This window comes from Somniosus microcephalus, chromosome 5, assembly GCF_052327205.1.
Source record: "Somniosus microcephalus isolate GS21.2 chromosome 5, FLI_Smic_1.0, whole genome shotgun sequence".
In the NCBI taxonomy this organism is placed as follows: Eukaryota; Metazoa; Chordata; class Chondrichthyes; order Squaliformes; family Somniosidae; genus Somniosus; species Somniosus microcephalus.
Window position 1 is genome coordinate 317,622,606 of NC_140991.1, and position 22,220 is coordinate 317,644,825.

Below are 22,220 nucleotides of genomic sequence, written 5' to 3' on the forward strand. Positions count from 1 at the left end.
TGGTATGGCAGCTGTAGCTCCTATGACCAGAAAGCCCTGCAGCGGGTAGTCAAAACTGCCCAACGCATTACCGGCACCCGGCTACCAACCATAGAGCACATATACCAGAAACGCTGTTTACGGAGGTCACGGACCATCATCAAAGACCCTACCCACCCCAGCCACAGTCTGTTCGCCCCCCTGCCATCTGGGAGACGCTACAGATGCATTCGCACCCGAACGACCAGATTTAGGATCAGCTTCTTTCCCAGGGCTGTCATCCTACTGAACTCCACAAATAAACTCTAAAGCCTGCACATCTGCCAATGCACTTTATTATGTTTATGTTTATGTTAATGTATTACAAGCCAAATGAATGTTGAATGTTTAAATGTCTTAATCTAAATGTACACTCTCGGGAGCCGCAAGCCTACATTTCGTTGTACTGCACTTGTGCACTAACAATGACAATAAAGTTGATTATTATTATTATTATTATATTGTGCACTGTATGAGCAGAATAATGGCCCAGAAATTCGGGTCCCCACGGGTGAGTACGCACGGGGTACTCACCCGTAGGCCCAACGAAAGTGCCGGTTTCATGCGTGCACTGCGCATGCGCGGAAAACCGGAACTTCCGTTCCCTGAAAGAAGGGGTTCACAGGTCGAACGCGTGCGCCGGAGAGGCAGCGCGTACGCCTGGAACTTACGTGTTTTTTGCAGGTTTCTCCGGGAGGGTAAATCTCCAGCAGCTATGCTTTTAAAAAGCAGGCGCAAGGCCTGCTTTTAACAAGGTAAGTGGTGAAGTAATTAAAATTAAAACATTTTTTCCACAGGTTTATTATTTTTAAATACTTTAAAGAAAGGTAAGTTTATTTTTAGCCCCGTTAGAAAATGTAATTATGTTTCTATGTAATTAATTTTTTCAAAAATTTAAATTATTGTTTAAAATAGTTATTTCATGTCATTTATAGTTATTTTAAAAATGTGATTTAAAAAAAAATTTATTTCAAGTTTTAGTGATGTTTTGGGGCTTATAGTATTTATAAGTTTGACAGGTCTTCCTGTCAAACTTATGAATGAAGCATTCCCTGCTACCATTGGCTCCCCATGGCCCATGTGATCCCAGGGGACACATCAAACTAACTGCGCCCCTGGGATACGCAAGCACTGTGCGCCGGCAGTTGGAGGAGGCCCAGGATCAGAATCCCACGCGGGCCCACAGCTCAACGGCCGGCGCGCTAGGTAAGTGCAGGTCGGGGGCTTGCACCCGCGGGAAGCCCCCGACCCGAATTTCTGGGCCAATGTTGTATCACTAATACAAAAGCAAAATACTGCGGATGCTGAAAATCTGAAATAAAAACAGAAATGCTGGCCAGGGCAGCATCTGTGGAGAGAGAAACAGAGTTAATGTCCCAGCTCAATGACCCTTCGCCAGGGTCATCGACCTGAAATGTTGTATCACTGTTGGCTTTGTGATAATTACAATTTTACACCCACATGGTTAATCCACACAGGTGGACTTCCGGCAGACAGCTCGGTGGGCTAGTGTTTGGTCATAATCCACAGGGCCAGTTCCACAATCGCAACTCTCAACAGGGAGCAGTGCGCAGAGAGAGAGTGCATCGCAGGAAAGCAGCCCCTGCCTGCGAAGAAAGTTGAGGGGGTTTTCTCTGTAGGAACGTCAGAGCCATCTATTGCACCCTAGATCTTGGGAAAGCCAGCAACCCCACGTAAAACTGGATGGCCCTATCTCAACACTGCCTTGCTCTGTGACACCAAAGGTGACAAAATGTGTCGGCTCACCAGAAAGGTCCATCAATCGCCTGACAAGTGCAGCCTGGCTGAGATCCCCATGGCTGCCTTGAAATGGCCCAGTGCTATAAATGTCGAGTGTGGTCCTCACATTCACTATCACAGAGAGAGAGAGAGAGCCGTGTGGGCAGGTGACCTGCCTCCAGGTCCTCACGCAATGGGCGGCACCGCTCATCCACCGCCACTTTGCTGAAGCAGACTCTCCTTAAATGAGGCTTGTGTTCGTGGAGAGACTGGAGAAGCTGGGATTGTCCTCCTTGGAGCAGCGAAGGTTAAAGGGGAGACGTAACAGAGGTATTTACAATTATGAGGGGTTTTGATAGAGCAAGTAGGGAGAAACTGTTTCCTCCGGCAAGTGGGTCGGTAACCAGAGGTCACAGACTTAAAATAATTGGCAAAAGAACTAGAGGGGAAATGAGAATTTATTAATTTCTTTACACAGAGAGTTGTTAAGACCTGGAACGCACAACCTGAGAAGGTGGTGGAATCAGATTCCATTGGAACTTTCCCAAGGCAATTAGACATGAAGAGCATTCATTTGCAGGGTTATGGGGAGAAAGCTGGGGAGTGGGACTAAATTGGAGAGCTCTTTCAAAGAGCCGGCACAGGCACGATGGGCCAAATGGCCTCCTTCTGTGCTGCAAGATTCTCTTCTAACCATATCTACTCACTAAAGTCCTCGTATGACCTGTGTTGCCTGTATATTCTTTGGGGAAGGGGCAGTATCTGGTTTCTTAAAAGTTGCCTGACTCTCCTTTGCTCCAAGCTGTGCTGCTAATCCTCCATGATAATGGCACGCAAGGGTTGAGCCACAGGGAATGTCATACTTGCTCTGAATGAGCTCTGCCTGCGAGGAGAAGGTGTCAGAATCTCCCAGCGGTTCCACGCTCCCACAGGCACTCAGAAGCAAGTCTTAAGGTCGTCTAAGCTCAATGCCATAAAACAAAAATTCACTGCAAAAACAACCATTTTTGGCTGTCGAAATCGCGACGGAAACTCCACACTCTTCGGGCTCACAACCTCCTCACTGCCGCCTGTCCCAGCTGATCTTGGCAAGAGCTGGCCTTCAGAACACTCAGTCTAGCGTCTCCTGGTGCACTTTGAGTGTAAAAGCAGGAAACTCGGAGCAGCAGTGACACTGACCTGTATTACAGTGTATGTCAAAGAGCTTGGTGGGCAGCATGTGTGGGAAAGGGCCAAAAAGCACGGAGGGAACCGATCTTGGGGTGAAAAATGAGCATAAATGGCAGCCGCTGCCAAAAGACATCATTTGCCCCGATTATGCACCGATAATACACTGAAAAAAAGTGTATGGAATTTCTCGGTCATTGTTGGGGCAAAGCACTGCATCTAACCCACGCCATTCCTATGCTGGGAATGTCACATATTACGTAGAATATACAGCACACAAACAAGGCATTTGGGCCAACTAGTCTGTGCTGCCGTTCATACTCGGAACACTAAAGAGCAATTGTCCACTCTTGGTGTACAGCCTTTCCTCGCACTGGGAAATATCGAGTGTGCGCCCCATGATTTGATGAGCCAATTTTCTAGCACTGATACCCTTACAGTAAGCACATAATATAGCCCCTGAATAGCTGAAAGAAAGGAAATATTGGGAAAATCCATTGTGATCTACCACTTTGAGATCACACACCTATTATTCCTCATTACAGCGAACACCTTATTAGTCCCTTCGATTGATTCAATTAACAACCAGCCAGTTTGAGCATCATCTCGGTCGACATAAGAATTAGGAGCAAGAGTCAGCCATTCGGCCCCTCGAGCCTGCTCCGCCATTCAATAAGATCATGGCTGATCTTCGACCTCAACTCCACTTTCCCGCCCGATCCCCATATCCCTCGATTCCCCTAGAGTCCAAAAATCTATCGATCTCAGCCTTGAATATACTCAACGATTCTGTAACGGCTTCAGTGGCACTTCCCTCTGCTCGCCGCCTGAGGGTGGTTTTTGAGGCCTCGGTGCGCAGCTGCCGTGCCTTCTGGGCCCCTCTCCTCACCTGTTTCTCGAGTAATTGATCTCATCAGAGTAATTAGGCTAGTTAATAAAGTTGTTCGGTTTTTTGTCTTTGTGCCTCTGGCCTCACCTGTGTGTTGTTAAAGTATTTGTCTCCTGTCTCATTTGAATAATTATGTCACGTGACCACTCTGGCCTGTATTTAAGCTTCCTGTTTCCTGTCCTCTTTGCTCAGTCCTGGGTTCGCCTGCCTGCAAGTAACTGCTCTTGCTGTGTCTCTGGCGTTCTCGAGTCTCTGTGTTTTCGAGTCTCTACTGAATCTCCTTTCGAGTGAACTCATCATGTCTCTGTGTTTTCGAGTCTCAAGTGAATCTCCTTTCGAGTGTTACCCTGTTTCTATGTTCTCAAGTCTCAAGGAACCATCTCTCGAGTGTTACCATGTCTCTGTGTTTTCGAGTATCAAGGAAGCATCTTTCGAGTTCTACCCGGTCTCGAGTCCTTGGATAGGTTTCCTGCACTTGGGCCCACTACCGTAACCCTAGCAAAACGGCCCCGTGAATGCAAGGCCCCGTGACAGTTTCAGCATCCACAGCCCTCTGGGGTAGAGAATTCCAAAGATTCACAACCCTCTGAGTGAAGAAATTCCTCCTCATCTCAATCCTAAATGGCCGACCCCTTATCCTGAGACTGTGACCCCTAGTTCTAGACTCTCCAGCCAGGGGTAAACAACCTCTCATCATCTACCCTGTCAATCCCCGACTCAGAATCTTATATGCTTCAATGAGATCACCTCTCATTCTCCTATGTCATAATCAGGACAAATGATGTCTTTTGGCATCATGCTTGTTTTCCACCCCAAGCTCAGTCCCTCCGAATTCCCCTGTGCTTTTTTGCTCCTTCCCACAGATTGCCATTCCTCGGCCGAGAGGGCTAAAAACATGCGGCGTGCTCCCGGGGTTTCTCCAAGTCCTGCTCTTGGCCCGGCTGGGCCTGCGACAGGTTGTCCCAGCTTCGGATTTTCACTCCACCTCTGTGGGAAGCACCGAGCTTTGAAGCTGCATCTCCGTGCGGTGAAGGGGGCGGGGAGGGGGAAGCATCGGAGAGAATCGGCACGCTCCCACTCTGCGGCATTTCAGACTCGACCGTCGCTGTGCCAGCAACCTCCAGTTACCTGAATGTCCTCAGGGGATAAGTGACGTTAAATGGACGCAGCTAAACCAAATCAGATTAGTCACATACCTCAAGTGAATTCCACGCAGTGTATGTTAGTGTCCCTTTCGTGGCGTAATCGACAATGTAAAAAATCAGTAGACTTATAATTAAAACAGGGCTTATGAAAACCCATGTGATGACCCAGTACATGTTTGGCTTGTTTCCCGTCATCGTTTCAATATCACTCCGGTATCTGTAAGAGATATTTTTCTAATTAGTTACTATCTCATGAGCACAGATAATATCAAAACTGTTCATGTCTGGAACTAATTACAGAAAGAAAGACTTGCATTTCTATAGCGCCTTTCACATCCACCGGACGTCCCAAAGCGCTTTACAGCCAATGAAGTACTTTTTGAAGTGTGGTCACTGTTGTAATGTAGGAAACGTGGCAGCCAATTTGCGCACAGCAAGCTCCCACAAACAGCAATGTGATAATGACCAGATAATCTGTTTTAGTGATGTTCATTGAGGGATAAATATTGGCCCCAGGACACCGGGGAGAACTCCCCTGCTCTTCTTCGGAATAGTGGCCGCGGGATCTTTTACGTCCACCTGAGAGAGCAGACGGGGCCTCGGTTTAACGTCTCGTCCGAAAGACGGCACCTCCGACAGTGCAGCACTCCCTCAGCACTGCACTGGGAGTGTCAGCCTGGATTTTTGTGCTCAAGTCTCTGGAGTGGGACTTGAACCCACAACCTTCTGACTCGGAGGCGAGAGTATGGCATGAAATGGGTCTCGTGCAGGTCCAGTACCGTGAATACATGGGCCACAAAAAGTCTTAACGTCCCATAGTAACTATAATTATTAAATTGCTGGATGGTGTCTGTTACCTTACTTTCACAGAGGTCAGTATTTATGCTAAATTATAAATGCAAAAACATGTTTTTCATCTGGTCTAAGCATTAACTTTAGCAATTTCAGGTGGTAGCTATTTCCCCCATTATCTTTGAAGCGGTCATGACTTTAATCTCTTCTCTATTCAGGTTCTGCTAACCTTGCTTTCTGCTTCCAGGGTTTTATGTTTTTATTTTAGATATCCCAGTAATCGCAGTTTTTTTTCTTTCCCCCATTTCTTGTTTTGATGTGGGCCTCTGACCTCTGTTGCGAGCCTTTCCAATGCCTCTCAGTTATTTCCACACGCTTCTTTCTCCCAATGTCCTGGCACGGAGGTGATCTTTACATATCATCCACTGGGATTTTGCATCTTTCCAAACTTTTAAAACCCCTTTTTTGCTGGCCATTTAACCCAAGTTCTCCTGCCTGTGACTCATGTCAGTGTTCATAGCATCATAGAAATTTACAGCACAGAAGGAGGCCATTCGGCCCATCGTGTCCGTGCCGGCCAACAAAGAGCTCTCCAGCCTAATCCCACTTTCCAGCTCTTGGTCCGTAGCCCTGGAGGTTACAGCATCCCAAGTGCAAATCCAAGTACTTTTTAAATGTGATGAGGGTTTCTGCCTCTCCCACCCTTTCAGGCAGTGAGTTCCAGACCCCCACCACCCTCTGGGTGAAACAAGTTCTCCTCAACTCCCCTCTAATCCTTCTCCCAATTACTTTAAATCTCTGCCCCCTGGTTATTGACTTCTCCGCTAAAGGGAGTAGGTCCTTCCTATCCACTCTATCTAGGCCCCTCGTTATTCTTGTTTCATGACTTCTCTCAGTTGTTCTACCCACCCCACCAGCCCCATTGGTGTCTGTAGCCCTATTAAGGGGTTTACAGATCTTTCAGTTTCCTGTTCTGAACAAATGTTAGAATAGAATCATAGAATGGTTACAGCACAGTGGGAGGCTATTCGGCCCGTCGAGCCCGTGCCGGCTCTCTGCAAGAGCACTTCAGCTAGTCCCACTCCTCCACCCTTTCCCCATGGCCCTGCAATTATTTTCCCTTTTGAAAGCCACGATTGAATCTGCCTCCACTACCCTTTCAGGCAGCACATTCCAGATCCTAACCACTCGCTGCATAAAAAAGTTTTTCCTCATGTCATCTTTGGTTCTTCTGCCAATCACCTTAAATCTGTGTCCTCTGGTTCTCAACCCTTCCGCCAATGGGAACAGTTTCTCTCTATCTACTCTGTCTAGACCGCTCATGAGTTTGAACACCTCTATCAAATCTCCTCTCAACCTTCTCTGCCCTAAGGAGAACAACCCCAGCTTCTCCAATCTATCCACGTAACTGAAGTCCTCATCCCGGGAACCATTCTTCCTAAAGTGCGGTGCCCAGAATTGGACACAATACTCCAGTTGTGGCCGAACCAGTGTTTTATACAGGTTCATCATAACTTCCTTGCTTTTGTACTCTATGCCCCTATTTATGAAGCCCAGGATCCCGTAAGCTTTTTTAACCACTTTCTCAACCTGCCCTGCCACCTTCAACGATTTGTGCACATATACCCCCAGGTCTCTCTGTTCATGCACCCTCTTCAGGATTGTACCCTTTAGTTTATATTGCCTCTCCTCGTTCTTCCTACCAAAATGTATCACTTCGCACTTTTCTACGTTAAACTTCATCTGTCACGTGTCCGCCCATTCCACCAGCCTGTCTGCGTCCTCTTCAAGTCTATCACTCTCCTCCTCACTGTTCACTATACTTCCAAGTTTTGTGTTATCTGCAAATTTTGAAATTGTGCCCTGTACCCAAGTCTAAGCCATTAATATATATCAAGGAAAGCAGTGGTCCTAGAACCGACCCCTGTGGATCACCACTGCACCTTCCTCCAGTCTGAAAAACAACCGTTCACCGCTACACAAAAGCAAAATACTGCAGATGCTGGAAATCTGAAATAAAAACAGTCAATGCTGGAAATACTCAGCAGGTCAGGCAGCATCCGTGGAGAGAGAAACAGAGTTAACGTTTCAGGCCAATGGCCAGAACAGCTCTGACGAAGGGTCATCGACCTGAAACGTTAACTCTGTTTCTCTCTCCACAGATGCTGCCTGACCTGCTGAGTATTTCCAGCATTGACTGTTTTTATTTCATTCACCACTACTCTCTGTTTCCTGTCACTGAGCCAATTCCGTATCCATGCTGCCACTGTCCCGGTTATTCCACGAGCTTCAACTTTCCTGGCGAGCCTATTATGTGGCACTTTGACGAACGCCTTTTGGAAATCCATGTACACCACATCAACCGCACTGCCCTCATCAACCCTCTCTGTTACCTCATCAAAAAATACAATCAAGTTGGTTGAACACGATTTACCTTTAACAAATCCGTGCTGGCTTGTCCAAGTGACTGTTAATGTTGCCCCTGAATATTGTTTCTAAAAGTTTCCCCACTACCGAGGTTAAACTGACTGGCCTGTAGTTGCTGGGTTTATCCTTACACCCTTTTTTGAATAAGGGTGTAACATTTGCAATTCTCCAGTCCTCTGACACCACCCCTGTATCCAAGGAGGATTGGAAGATTATGGTCGCAATTTCCTCCTTTACTTTCGCATCCTAGGATGGATCCCATCTGGTCCTGGTGACTTATCTACTTTAAGTACAACCAGCCTTTCTAGTGTCTCCTCTTTATCAATTTTTATCCCATCCAATATCTCAACTACCTCTTCTTTTACTATGACTTTGGCAGCATCTTCTTCCTTGGTAAAGACAGATACAAAGTATTAATTTAGTACCTCAGCCATGCCCTCTGCCTCCATGTGTAGGTCTCCTTTTTGGTCCCTAATTGGCCCCACCTTACTACCCATTTACCATTTATATGCCTATAGAAGACTTTTGAATTCCCTTTTATGTTAGCTGCCAATCTATTCTCATAATCTCTCTTTGCCCCTCTTATTCCCTTTTTCACTTCCCCTCTATATTCAGCCTGGTTCTCACTTGTATTCTCAACCTGACATACGCCCCCTTTTTCTGCTTCATCTTACTCTCTATCTCTTTCATCATCCAGGGAGTTCTGACTTTGGTTGCCCTACCTTTCCCCCTCGTGGGAATGTACCTCGACTGTACCCGAACTATCTCCTCTTTAAAGGCAGCCCATTGTTCAATTACAGTTTTGCCTGCCAATCTTTGATTCCAATTTACCCGGGCCAGATCCATTCTCAACCCATTGAAACTGTCCCTCCTCCAGTTAAGTATTTTGACTCCAGATTGCTCTTTGTCCTTTTCCATAGCTAACCTAAACCTTATGATACTATGATCACTGTTCCCTAAATGTTCCTCTACTGAAACTTGCTCCACTTGCCCCACCTCATTCCCCAGAACCAGATCCAGCAATGCCTCCTTCCTCGTTGGGCCAGAAACGTACTGATCAAGAAAGTTCTCCTGAACACACTTCAGAAATTCTTCCCCCTTCCTGCCCTTTACACTATTTTGACCCCAGTCTATATTAGGATAGTTGAAGCCCCCCATTATCACTACTCTATAGTTCTTGCACCTCTCTGTAATTTCCCTGCAAATTTGCTCCTCCATATCTTTCCCACTATTTGGTGGTCTATAGAATACACCTAGTAGTGTAAAGGCACCTCTATTATTTCTTAACTCTAACCAAATAGATTCTGTCCTTGACCCTTCCAGGACATCCTCCCTCTCCAGCACTGTAACATTCTCCTTAATCAATGCTAAACCCCACCTCCTTTCTTTCCATATCTATCTTTCCTGAACACCTTATAACCAGGAATATTTAATACCCAATCCTGATGTTTTTTGAGCCAGGTCTCAGGTATTGCCACGACATCATAATCCCATGTGGCTATTTGTGTCTGCAGCTCACCAAGGCTCTTATTTACCGCGCTTCGTGAGTTTATACACATAAACTGTAAACCTGTCTTAGATCTTCTTGTATTTTCTCTTAGTCTGACCCCACCTAATACCGTACTATCTCTTACTCTAGTGCTATCTGTCTCTCCCACTCTTTTGTGCACCTTGTTTCTCCTCTCTAATGTTAACTATGTCTTTTCTCACATAGTCTTACACAGAAACAGGCCATTCGGCCCAACGGGTCCGTGCCGGTGTTCATGTTCCACACGAGCCTCCTCCCACCCCTCTTCCTCTCACCCCATCAACATATCCTCTATTCCTTTCTCCCTCATGTGTTTATCCAGCTTCCCCTTAAATGTATCTGTACTATTCGCCTCAACCACTCCCTGTGGTAGCGAGTTCCACATTCTCACCACTCTAAAAAATTAGGGAGAATATTGGTTGAGGGGTGTGTGGGGGGAGGGGAGAGTTTGGGGTGGGGAGGGGAGGGTGTGTGGGGTGGGGAGGGGAGGGTGTGTGGGGGGAGGGGAGGGTTTGGGGTGGGGAGGGGAGGGGAGGGTTTGGGGAGGGGAGGGGTGGGGAGGGGAGGGTGTGTTGGGGGAGGGGAGGGTTTGGGGTGGGGAGGGGAGGGTGTGTGGAGGAGGGGAGGGTTTGGGGTGGGCAGGGGAGGGGTGGGGAGGGTTTGAGGAGGGTTTGGGGAGGGGAGGGGTGGGGAGGGGAGGGTGTGTGGGGGAGGGTTTGGGGAGGGGAGGGTTTGGGGTGGGGAGGGTTTGGGGTGGGTGGAATGCAGGATTTGACAATAAACCTTCTGCTCTTTCAGATGAGACATTAAACCGAGGGCCCGTCTGCTCTCTCAGGTAGATGTAAAAGATCCCACGGCACTATTTTGAAGAAGAGCAGGGGAGTTCTCCCCGGTGTCCTGGGGCCAATATTTATCCCTCAATCAACATCACTAAAAACAGATTATCTGGTCATTATCACATTGCTGTTTGTGGGAGCTTGCTGTGCGCAAATTGGCTGCCGCGTTTACTGCATTACAACAGTGACTACACTTCAAAAAGTACTTCATTGGCTGTAAAGCGCTTTAGCATATCTTGAAGTCGTGAAAGGCGCTATAGAAATGCGAGTCTTTCTTTCTTTCCATACGGCTGATGTAGTTATATTATCGCATTCCTCCTACCAGAACATTAAAATACTGCTGTCCTATATATTAGAGACAAGGAATAAACAAGAAGGCACGATGGGCCGAATGGCCTCCTTCTGTGCCATAAATTTCTATGATTCTGTGGAGAAAGCTAAGGTTACACACGCCAGCTCAAACAGGGCAGGTGAGTCGGTACCGTGGATCCAGGGAAAGGGATAGCTTTGAAGTAGTCAATTATTTACCTATCCAGGGTCATCATCCAATCCACCTACCCTTTCATGGAATTCACATAAAGATGGAATGATGATAAAGAGCGCTGCAATGTCATGTGGGGTCCTGAGACAGGGAAGAACAGGGAAGAAGGAGAAGGAGCTCTCAATGAAATATAAGGACACCGGATTTCCACAGGGTTGAAATCCAGGAGTATTCTGGGCAGTTTCCAGTTCCGGGGGGGTGGGGGGTGAAAAATCCCTCCTGAATATGTGTGCGTGAATTGTGCCAACATTTCCCATCCGATCCCGAACTCACGTGCTGGAGCTGCAACATATACGACCTCAGTCAGCACTTCAAACTTAATCTCCGCCCTCTGAATTGTTGGTGAGACTAAACCTTGACAGATTGCCAAAGGGATGTCTCGCAGAAGCACTGCTGGGCAGAGGCAGTACTTTTCCACAGCTAAACTTCTGATATTAAAAAAAAAATTCCTGTAACAAGGCAGGGCTGGGAAATATATGGAATACCTGCGTGTGGTGATTCTCCAGTCTACAAAAACATCATAGGAAGACTGGAAACCTTCTCATCAACAGGGGGAGCTAAATCGAGATTTACCACATCCTATGTGTAAATAATAAATTGTTACCAAAGGACAGAAACTTTTTAATAATTTCGCACACGAAGAGAGGGCTGCGTCAGATCCACACGGAGTTGGTGGTTAGATGAAGAAAGGATGGTGAGTATTTTCTATGTGCACATGATAATTAACATTGTTAAAACTGGAATTGTACTGTTAAAACCACAACCCCCACCCCCAACTTTCAGCCTCATAAAGCCAACTTGCCTCCATATAACAAAACAACAGCAAAATACTGCAGATGCTGGAAATCTGAAATAACAACAGAAAATGCTGGACACACTCAGCAGGTCAGGCAGCATCCGTGGAGAGAGGAACAGAGTTAACGGTTCAGGTCTGCGACCCTTGCCTCCATATAACCTCACTCTGGTTGGCCGGCAGGTGTTGAGCATGTCACAGAGTCACAACGGCACAGGAGGAGGCCATTCGGCCCATCGAGTCCGTGCCGGCTCTCTGTAGAGAGCGGCAAGGCTGAGTGAGCAGTCTCGGGTCCTCCGCCAAAGAGTGAAAACGCTCTCTCATAACTCGGACTGCAGCTCAGGCACAGACTGTGGTGCTCATTCCAGTGGTGGCAGGTATCGTTAATTGACAAATAGCACCAAGAACCGAACCGTTGATCATCTAGACCTAGATATCTAGATGATTGGTACTGAACCAGGCAACTCTTGCCAACTGCACTTTGGTTCCCTCACATGATCTCTTTTATCTTCAAAAGGTGGTAGAATACATTTTTCATGAGGCCATGACTGTAAATTGTCAAACAGAATTATTAACTATTAATTCTCTACCCCAAAGAGCTGTGGATGCTGAGTCGTTGAGTATATTCAAGGCTGAGAGCGATAGATTTTTGGACTCTAGGGGAATCAAGGGATATGGGGATCGGGCGGGAAAGTGGAGTTGAGGTCAAAGATCAGCCATGATCCTATTGAATGGCGGAGCAGGCTCGAGGGGCCGTATGGCCGACTCCTGCTCTTAATTCTTGTGTTCTTATCTGCATACATTGCTGTGCTATAAACGCCAAGGTCACTGTTGTAAGGTAGGAAACATGGCAGGAAGGATGTTCCCGATGGCGAGGGAGTCCAGAACCAGGGGTCACAGATAAGGGGTAAGCCATTTAGGACAGAGATGAGGAGGAATTTCTTCACCCAGAGAGTGGTGAACCTGTGGAATTCTCTACCACACAAGGCAGTTGAGGCTAATTCATTAAATATATTCAAGAAGGAGTTAGATATATTTCTTAAGGCTAAAGGGATCAAGCGTTATGGGGAGAAGGCAGGGACAGGGTACTGAATTTGGATGATCAGCCATGATCTCATTAAATAGCGGAGCAGGCTCAAGGGGCCGAATGGCCGACTCCTGCTCCTATCTTCTATGTTTCTATGTTTCTATGTGGCAGCCAATTTGAGCACAGCAAGCTCCCACAAACAGCACTGTGATAATGACCAGATAATCTGTTTTTTATTGATGTTGATTGAGGGATAAATATTGGCCCCAGGACACTGGGGAGAACTCCCCTGCTCTTCTTCGAAATAGTGCCATGGAATCTTTTACATCCACCTGAGAGAGCAGACAGGGCCTCAGTTTAACGTCTCATCTGAAAGACGGCACCTCCGACAGTGCAGCACTCCCTCCGCACTGCACTGGGATGTCAGCCCGGATTTTTGCGCTCAAGTCTCTGGAGTGGGACTTGAACCCACAACCTTCTGACTCAGAGGCAAGGGCGCTACCAACATTCTACTGAGATTCCCAAAGACACGGGGTCAGTGAAAGGTCAGGATCGAAAGGAATGTAATTCACCCACCTCCTTATTCCATAGATGTAACAGATACCGATGATTTCAACGAACACTATCAGCAGAAGAGACAAGGTCGCTGCATAGTCATTGAATATAGAAAACCAATAATTTCCCGATCCAATGTTAAAAACAATTCCAATAGCACAAGCCACAAGGCAGACAATCCCTGCAAGGGGAAAGAAATACAGAGCTCAGTGCATAGTAATCAAAACCATCCCCATAAAACACAGCCGCCTCATTGTTATCATTTGCATTGCTTAAATCACTTTCGGTCATTGTGAAACTACATAAAACACCCTCTTTCTCGCTGGCAATAATCTTGCAACCCTACGAGTTATAAAAGTGATTCGTTTATACGAGGCACCACCCTTCTCACACGGCGCTTGCAGTTTACAATTTATTGGCCCGTATATGCTGATCCCTACGGTTGGGTACGAGCTGTGTAAACACCCGTAGGGACATCGGAAATGCCGGTTTCAGGCATGCGCTGAAAACCGGCATTTCTGATCTGTCGGAATCCTCTTGACAGATCGGACGCCTGCCCTGGAGAGGATAGTTCCGCTTTCTGGAGAACCTCCGCCCGCTGAAAACCCTGAGAAATCTTACGCCTGGTAAAAGCCTGCGTACGGCCTGCTTTACCAGCATAAGAGTTGAGAAAAGTTAAAAAAAAAGTTTCACTCATTTATAATTTTAAAATACTTTTAAAAAAGGTAAGTTTATTTTTAGCCCCGTAAAAAACTTCATTTTTTTCAAAAAATTAAATTTTTGTTTAAAATATTTAACTTAATGTAATTTTAACTCATTTTAAAAACGTGATGGTTTTTTAAAATTTATTTCATGTTTTACTGTGTTTTTGGGGTGATCTCCATTCATATATTTGATGGGTCTATCTGTCAAGTGTATGAAGGGAGATTCCCTTCTCTTGTTGGCTGGCCTGGCTCACGTGATCCGAGGGACGATTGCGAACCGCCTGCACCCTCTGGGATACCTGGGCCCTGCGCATTTCGACTGTGGCGAGGCCCAGGAGCGGAAGTGTCCGCACCTCGGGAGCCCTCAGGTAAGGGCATAGATTTTTTTCCGATAGGAGGGATCCGCACGCAGGAAGCCTCCGATCGGAAATTACGGGCCATTGTGATCGTGAAACAACATAAAATCCAGCCCAACCCAAAATAAAAAACATTGGGAGTTCAGCAGAATGAAGAAAAATTAAACTTTTGCACCTTCAGAAGCAGAGTTGCTGGTGATGGTTTGAAGGACCTACTCAAGTCAAGAGTCTACACAAACACTGCAACTGAAGCAGTTTTATTCATTTCGGTTTTTCTATGAATTTTGTGGTCAAGGTGAAAGACATTGCCTGTTAAGCCATCATAGAATAGTACAGCACAGAAGGAGGCCGTTCGGCCCATCGAGTCTGCGCCGGCTCTTTCGAAGAGCAATCCAGTCAGTCCCACTCCCCCGCTCTTTCCCCAAATCCCTGCAATTTTTTTCTCCTTCAAGTATTTATCCAATTCCCTTTTGAAGGCTACTATTGAATGTGTCCACCGCCCTATCAGGCAGCGCATTCCAAATCCTAACCACTCGTGGTGTAAAAAAGTTTTTCCTCCTGTCGCCTCTGGTTCTTTTGCCAATCACCTTAAATCTGTGCCCTCTGGTTATCGACCCTTCAGCCATTGGAAACAGTTTCTCTTTATTTACTCGATCTAAACCCTTCATGATTTTGAACACCTCCATCAAATCTCCTCTTAGCCTTCTCTGCTCCAAGGAGAACAACCCCAGCTTCTCCAGTCTATCCACGTAACTGTAATCCCTCATCCCTGCGACTATTCTTGTAAATCTCCTCTGCACCCTCTCCAAAGCCTTCACGTCCTTCCTAAAGTGCGGGGCCCAGAATTGGACACAATAATCCAGCTGGAGCCGGGCTAGTGCTTTATACTTACACGGGTGAGAAATCAAGCAATCTTTTTCTGTAATTTACAGAAATCTGTTGTTCCGTCTTGATTCGGATTAATCTCACTCGTTAACAAGCCAGACATGCAGTTTATAGCCCGAGATATTACAGTCTATCAGAGTGTCACTTGTCTCAGTCGGAGATGACAGGACATCTTGCACTACTTTCAGTCGGCATGTTAACAGCGAACCATGCTACACTATCAGGCGGCTCAAGTGTTGGGTCATGTATTGATTCCAATGGGTTGTGTATTGAGGCAGTCCCTGCACTGAGAATGAGAAGACGGATCTGGCGACTACCCGAACCATAACAAGGACAAAGAAACATAAAACTGAAGGACCGACCAAACCTGCATCCTCCCTCCTCCATCCAACATCTCTAGCACGCCAACCAGTGGTACCAAAAAGAGACTTGCATTTCTATAGCGCCTTTCACGGCCACCGGACGTCTCAAAGCGCTTTACAGCCAATAAAGTACTTTTGAAGCGTAGTCGCTGTTGTAATGTGGGAAACATAGCAGCCAATTTGCGCACAGCAAGCTCCCACAAACAGCAATGTGATAATGACCAGATCATCTGTTTTTAGTGATGTTGGTTGAGGGATAAATATTGGCCCCAGGACACCGGGGAGAGCTCCCCTGCTCTTCTTCGAAATAGTGCCGTGGGATCTTTTACATCCACCTGAGAGAGCAGATGGGGCCTCGGTTTAACATCTCATCCACAAGACAGCACCTCTGACAGTGTGGCGCTCCCTCAGCACTGCACTGGGAGTGTCCGCCTAGCTTTATGTGCTCAAGTCCCTGGAGTAAGACTTGACCCACAACCATCTGACTCAGAGGCGAGGGTGCTGCCCACTGAGCCACGGCTGACACAAAGTTCAAATTAAAAAAGCCAAACCAAAATGTTTAGCTCTGGACTCCATTCAAAACCTGCCTCCAAATTTGAATAATGGTAGAAGGTTTCTGGAAGCTGCCACTCCTTGTTTTTTCAGCTCTCTCTCAGAAATACAGTGAATAAAGGAGAGGTCGAGGCCACTCAGCCTTTCGCGCCTGCAGTGAATGCAATTCTCTCCTTTCTCTGCCAGCTAATCCCATTTCCTGCTTTATATTTTAATATTATTTGAATATCCGGTACCTTTTTGAATGCTGTAATCGGTTTAGCATCAATCACCAATTGTGGCAAAGCATTCAATCTAATTTTTTATTCATTTTTGGGATGTGGGCGTCACTCGCAAAGCCGCGTTTGTTGCAGTAGTGAGCCGCCTTCTTGAATATCCCACATTGCAATAACTCTCTGCATGGGAAAAGGGTCTTTATTCCTCCCCCACGTCCCCCGCCCCCAAGTGTCTAGTACTTATATTGAGATCATAGCCTCTAGGGGGAGAAATTCGCTATCGGGGGCGCAATTATCGGCTGGGCGCAAAGTTTAGCGCCTGGCATTAATCATCGCCTCCGACTGCAAACTTGGCTTCTATCACCCCTGGAGGTGATTGGAGCGCTAAATCAGGCGCTTCACACCTGTCTTAAGGCGCAAAGGCCGAGGAGCGAGGCACTAACTCAAAGCGCTGGCGAAGCTCATGTGATGTCAGTCAGCAATGGAACACAGACACACTGGCGCTGATCATCTTCCAAAATTCTATAGACTCTGGAACAGTACCCATGGATTGGCGGGTAGCTAATGTAACCCCACTATTCAAGAAAGGTGGTAGAGAGAAAACGGGGAATTACAGACCGGTAAGCCTGACACCAGTAGTGGGGAAAATGCTAGAGTCCATTATAAAAGATGTAATAGCAGAGCACTTGGAAAACAGTGACAGGATCGGACAAAGTCAACATGGATTTACAAAAGGTAAATCGTGCTTGACTAATCTACTGGAATTTTTTGAGGATGTAACTGGTAGAATAGATAAGGGAGAACCAGTGGATGTGGTGTATTTGGACTTTCAGAAGGCTTTCGATAAGGTCCCGCATAAGAGATTAGCGTGTAAAATTAAGGCACATGGGATTGGGGGCAAGGTACTGACTTGGATAGAGAACTGGTTGGCAGACAGGAAGCAAAGAGTTGGAATAAACGGGTCTTTTTCCGAGTGGCAGGCAGTGACTAGCGGGGATCGGTGCTAGGACCCCAGCTATTCACAATATATATTAATGATCTAGACGCGGGAACTAGATGTAATATCTCCAAGTTTGCAGACAACTCAAAGCTGGGTGGGTGTGTGTGCTGTGAGGAGGATGCCGAGAAACTCCAGTATGATTTGGACAGGTTGGGTGATTGGGCAGATGCATGGCAGATGCAGCATAATGTGGATAAATGCGAGGTTATCCACTTTGGTGGCAAAAACAGGAAGGCAGATTATTATCTGATCGGCAATAGATTGGGAGAAGGGGAAGTGCAAAGAGACCTGGGTGTCCTTGTGCACCAGTCGCTGAAGGTAAGCGTGCAGGTGCAGCAGGCGGTTAAGAAGGCAAATGGTATGTTGTAATCGTAATTTAACCCTTGAACATGTCATCATGTGCGGACATGTCAATTCCCCCAATTTTGGCCGTTGTAGCAGACTGTGGCGGGGAAAGAGGAAGGAAAAGCAAAACAAAAAGCATGCAAGAAATCCTCTGTTGTTTTTGCGTACATCCAAATAGTTGGTTCAAAATCTCTATCCTTGTTTTCGAATCCTTCCATGGCCCTCGCCCCTCCCTATCTCTGTTTTCTCCTTCAGCCCCCCCACCCCCCCCACCCCAGATCTCTGCGCTCTTCTAATTCTGCCCTCTTGAGCATCCCCGATTATAATCGCCCCACCATTGGTGGCCGTGCCTTCAGCTGCCTGGGCCCTAAGCTCTGGAATTCCCTCCCTAAACCTCTCCGCCTCTCTTTCCTCCTTTAAGACGCTCCTTAAAACCTTCCTCTTTGACCAAGCTTTTGGTCACCGGCTCTAATTTCTCCTTATGTGGCTCAGTGTCAAATTTTTTGTCTTAAAATACTCCTGTGCCGCGCCTTGGGACGTTTTACTACGTTAAAGGCGCTATATAAATGCAAGTTGTTGTTATTGTTATAGCATCACTGACCGAGGCCGAACTGAGGAGGAGCAGATTCCCGACTCATGGCCATTGACACTGAATAACATGGCATAGAAAAGAAAGACTTGCATTTCTATAGCGCCTTTCACGACCACCGAAGTCCCAAAGTGCTTTACAGCCAATGAAGTACTTTTTGAAATGTAGTCACTGTTGTAATGTGGGAAACGCGGCAGCCAATTTGCGCACAGCAAGCTCCCACAAACAGCAATGTGATAATGGCCAGATCATCTGTTTTAGTGATGTTGGTTGAGGGATAAATATTGGCCCCAGGACACTGAGGATAAATCCACCTGCTCTTCTTCGAAATAGTTCCATGGAATCTTTTACATCCACCTGAGAGAGCAGACGGGGCCTCGGTTCAAAGTCTCATCTGAAAGACAGCACCTCCGACAGTGCGGCGCTCCCTCAGTACTGCCCCTCCGACAGTGCAGCGCTCCCTCAGTACTGCCCCTCCGACAGTGCAGCGTTCCCTCAGTACTGACCGTCCGACAGTGCAGCACTCCCTCAGTACTGACCCTCCGACGGTGCAGCGCTCCCTCAGTACTGACCCTCCGACAGTGCAGCACTCCCTCAGTACTGACCCTCCGACAGTAAAGCGCTCCCTCAGTACTGCCTCTCCGACAGTGCAGCACTCCCTCAGTACTGACCCTCCGACAGTGCAGCACTCCCTCAGTACTGACCCTCCGACAGTGCAGCACTCCCTCAGTACTGACCCTCCGACAGTGCAGCACTCCCTCAGTACTGACCCTCCGACAGTGCAGCGCTCCCTCAGTACTGCACTGCACTGTAGTGTCAGCCTAGATTGTTGTGCTCAAGTCTCTGGAGTGGGACTTGAACCCACAACCTTCTGATTCAGAGGCGAGGGTTCCGCCCACTGAGCCATGGGGTGACACAGATGTTAGACCAAATATAAGGCATAGCGGTGGGGGGGGAGAGATTAATCAGATAAATAAGCAAAGAGTAGATTAAAAGTCCAACTGATCAAAGCACAATCTCATTACCTGGATTACAGTGCACCTATCAGTGAGCAAGTCCAATAGTTATGATAGCTTATCCAGAGTTCCACAAAGCATTGACAAATTGCCACAATAAATTTCCAATTAAACTAACCAGGGGACCCGACAAGAAACTGGTTAAAGATAGGAAAGAGAGAGCACTTGTGAGAAATGTTTGCCTGGATTTGCCTGGGTTAGTGGTGGGGCGAGGCTCCGACCTGTCCAACAGTCCACCACTAACCTGCTGGAAGTTCCTTCTGGGGCCCGAACAATGTACGTGTGGCAGCGGCTACTTACTAGGTTACCATCGCCAGGAGGGAAGGGGGAAATGAATTGGCATGCTAGGCACTGAAACGTTGGAAATAATTAAAGGGAGCTCTTATTTCTGGAGAGCAGGAACCACACAATGCCTGAAAGAGCAGCAGCCTTGAAGTAGTCAACAGCGGGAAGGGCACAGATACATCTGTGGATGTTCTACTGGCTCAGCTAAAGGCTAGAAGGGAAAGACTGCTGGGGACTGAGTGCAAGAAGCTCCACAAGAGAGGGTGCAAAATGTATGGAGGAAAGACCACCTCCCCAGTGACTGCCACACAGCGCAGGAAGAGGTTCAATTACCTCATGAGGGTAGTCAAGGTAAGTCAAGACAATGCTCCCAAAGCACATCCTGCAGCAATGATGGAGGCTTCACTCACTTCCTTACCTCTCCTGCTCTTTCTGGGTCAGCACCTGGGTGTCAGAGAAGCTGACTTGTGCAAAGGGAAGCCTCTGCAAACACTCAAGCACCAGGTTAACTCAGCCACTGTGCAAACCTACATTGCCTGCCACAGGGGGCTCTGCTAGTCTTGATCTGACAGAGTCAATGCTCCTGCGAGGTGAGAAGATGTGACCTTGCCACTCACAGTCCATTATTATTGTGTCCTCTCCCTTGCAAAGGAAAGGGTCATGCGTAACCAGTGCGAGCGAAGTGCAACTGGGGGAGGAGCACCTCTACTGCAAACCCCGAGCCTGCACCAAGAGCAAGCTCTGCAGGTCATAGGCGGACAGGCGCGGCCAGCTTTGACAGATGGTGGCGAGGTGGCATGGGAAGGTTGTTAAAGGCTGGCCAAGGCTCATCATAGCATGAGCTTCGTGTACCTTCTAAATATTGCAATGGTGGGCCCGTGAGAGAGAGCAGCATTAGGAGTCAGGTGGGACAGTGAGAGACAGCGTTAGGAGTCAGGTGGGCCGGTGAGAGACAGCGTTAGGAGTCAGGTGGGATGGTGAGAGAGAGCGTTAGGAGTCAGGTGGGATGGTGAGAGAGAGCGTTAGGAGTCAGGTGGGATGGTGAGAGAGAGCGTTAGGAGTCAGGTGGGACAGTGAGAGACAGCGTTAGGAGTCAGGTGGGACGGTGAGAGAGAGCGTTAGGAGTCAGGTGGGACGGTGAGAGAGAGCGTTAGGAGTCAGGTGGGATGGTGAGAGACAGCGTTAGGAGTCAGGTGGGACGGTGAGAGAGAGCGTTAGGAGTCAGGTGGGACGGTGAGAGACAGCGTTAGGAGTCAGGTGGGACAGTGAGAGACAGCGTTAGGAGTCAGGTGGGACGGTGAGAGACAGCGTTAGGAGTCAGGTGGGCCGGTGAGAGACAGCGTTAGGAGTCAGGTGGGACAGTGAGAGACAGCGTTAGGAGTCAGGTGGGACGGTGAGAGACAGCGTTAGGAGTCAGGTGGGACGGTGAGAGACAGCGTTAGGAGTCAGGTGGGATGGTGAGAGACAGCGTTAGGAGTCAGGTGGGACAGTGAGAGACAGCGTTAGGAGTCAGGTGGGACGGTGAGAGACAGCGTTAGGAGTCAGGTGGGACAGTGAGAGACAGCGTTAGGAGTCAGGTGGGACGGTGAGAGACAGCGTTAGGAGTCAGGTGGGACGGTGAGAGACAGCGTTAGGAGTCAGGTGGGACGGTGAGAGACAGCGTTAGGAGTCAGGTGGGACAGTGAGAGACAGCGTTAGGAGTCAGGTGGGACGGTGAGAGACAGCGTTAGGAGTCAGGTGGGACAGTGAGAGACAGTGTTAGGAGTCAGGTGGGACGGTGAGAGACAGCGTTAGGAGTCAGGTGGGACGGTGAGAGACAGCGTTAGGAGTCAGGTGGGCCGGTGAGAGACAGTGTTAGGAGTCAGGTGGGACAGTGAGAGACAGCGTTAGGAGTCAGGTGGGCCGGTGAGAGACAGCGTTAGGAGTCAGGTGGGACGGTGAGAGACAGCGTTAGGAGTCAGGTGGGCCGGTGAGAGACAGCGTTAGGAGTCAGGTGGGACGGTGAGAGACAGCGTTAGGAGTCAGGTGGGACAGTGAGAGACAGCGTTAGGAGTCAGGTGGGACAGTGAGAGACAGCGTTAGGAGTCAGGTGGGACGGTGAGAGACAGCGTTAGGAGTCAGGTGGGCCGGTGAGAGACAGCGTTAGGAGTCAGGTGGGACGGTGAGAGACAGCGTTAGGAGTCAGGTGGGCCGGTGAGAGACAGCGTTAGGAGTCAGGTGGGACGGTGAGAGACAGCGTTAGGAGTCAGGTGGGACGGTGAGAGACAGTGTTAGGAGTCAGGTGGGACAGTGAGAGACAGCGTTAGGAGTCAGGTGGGACGGTGAGAGACAGTGTTAGGAGTCAGGTGGGACAGTGAGAGACAGCGTTAGGAGTCAGGTGGGACGGTGAGAGACAGTGTTAGGAGTCAGGTGGGACAGTGAGAGACAGTGTTAGGAGTCAGGTGGGACAGTGA

The 22,220-nt window shown here is 48.0% G+C and overlaps 1 protein-coding gene across 2 annotated transcripts in view; it reads right to left on the reverse strand.

Annotated features, from left to right (window-relative positions):
* Nucleotides 1-22,220, reverse strand: part of slc6a20 (solute carrier family 6 member 20) — a 114,969-nt gene that overhangs the window by 1,417 nt on the left and 91,332 nt on the right. The window contains exons 9-10 of one of the 2 annotated variants that reach the window (XM_085989290.1): nucleotides 13,480-13,639; nucleotides 5,011-5,176 (exon numbers count right to left, since the gene is read on the reverse strand). In XM_085989290.1, coding sequence (XP_085845416.1) covers nucleotides 5,011-5,176; nucleotides 13,480-13,639 — 326 coding nt within the window. The remainder of the gene's footprint in view (nucleotides 1-5,010; nucleotides 5,177-13,479; nucleotides 13,640-22,220) is intronic. The other variant, XM_085989291.1, reaches the window with a different exon arrangement.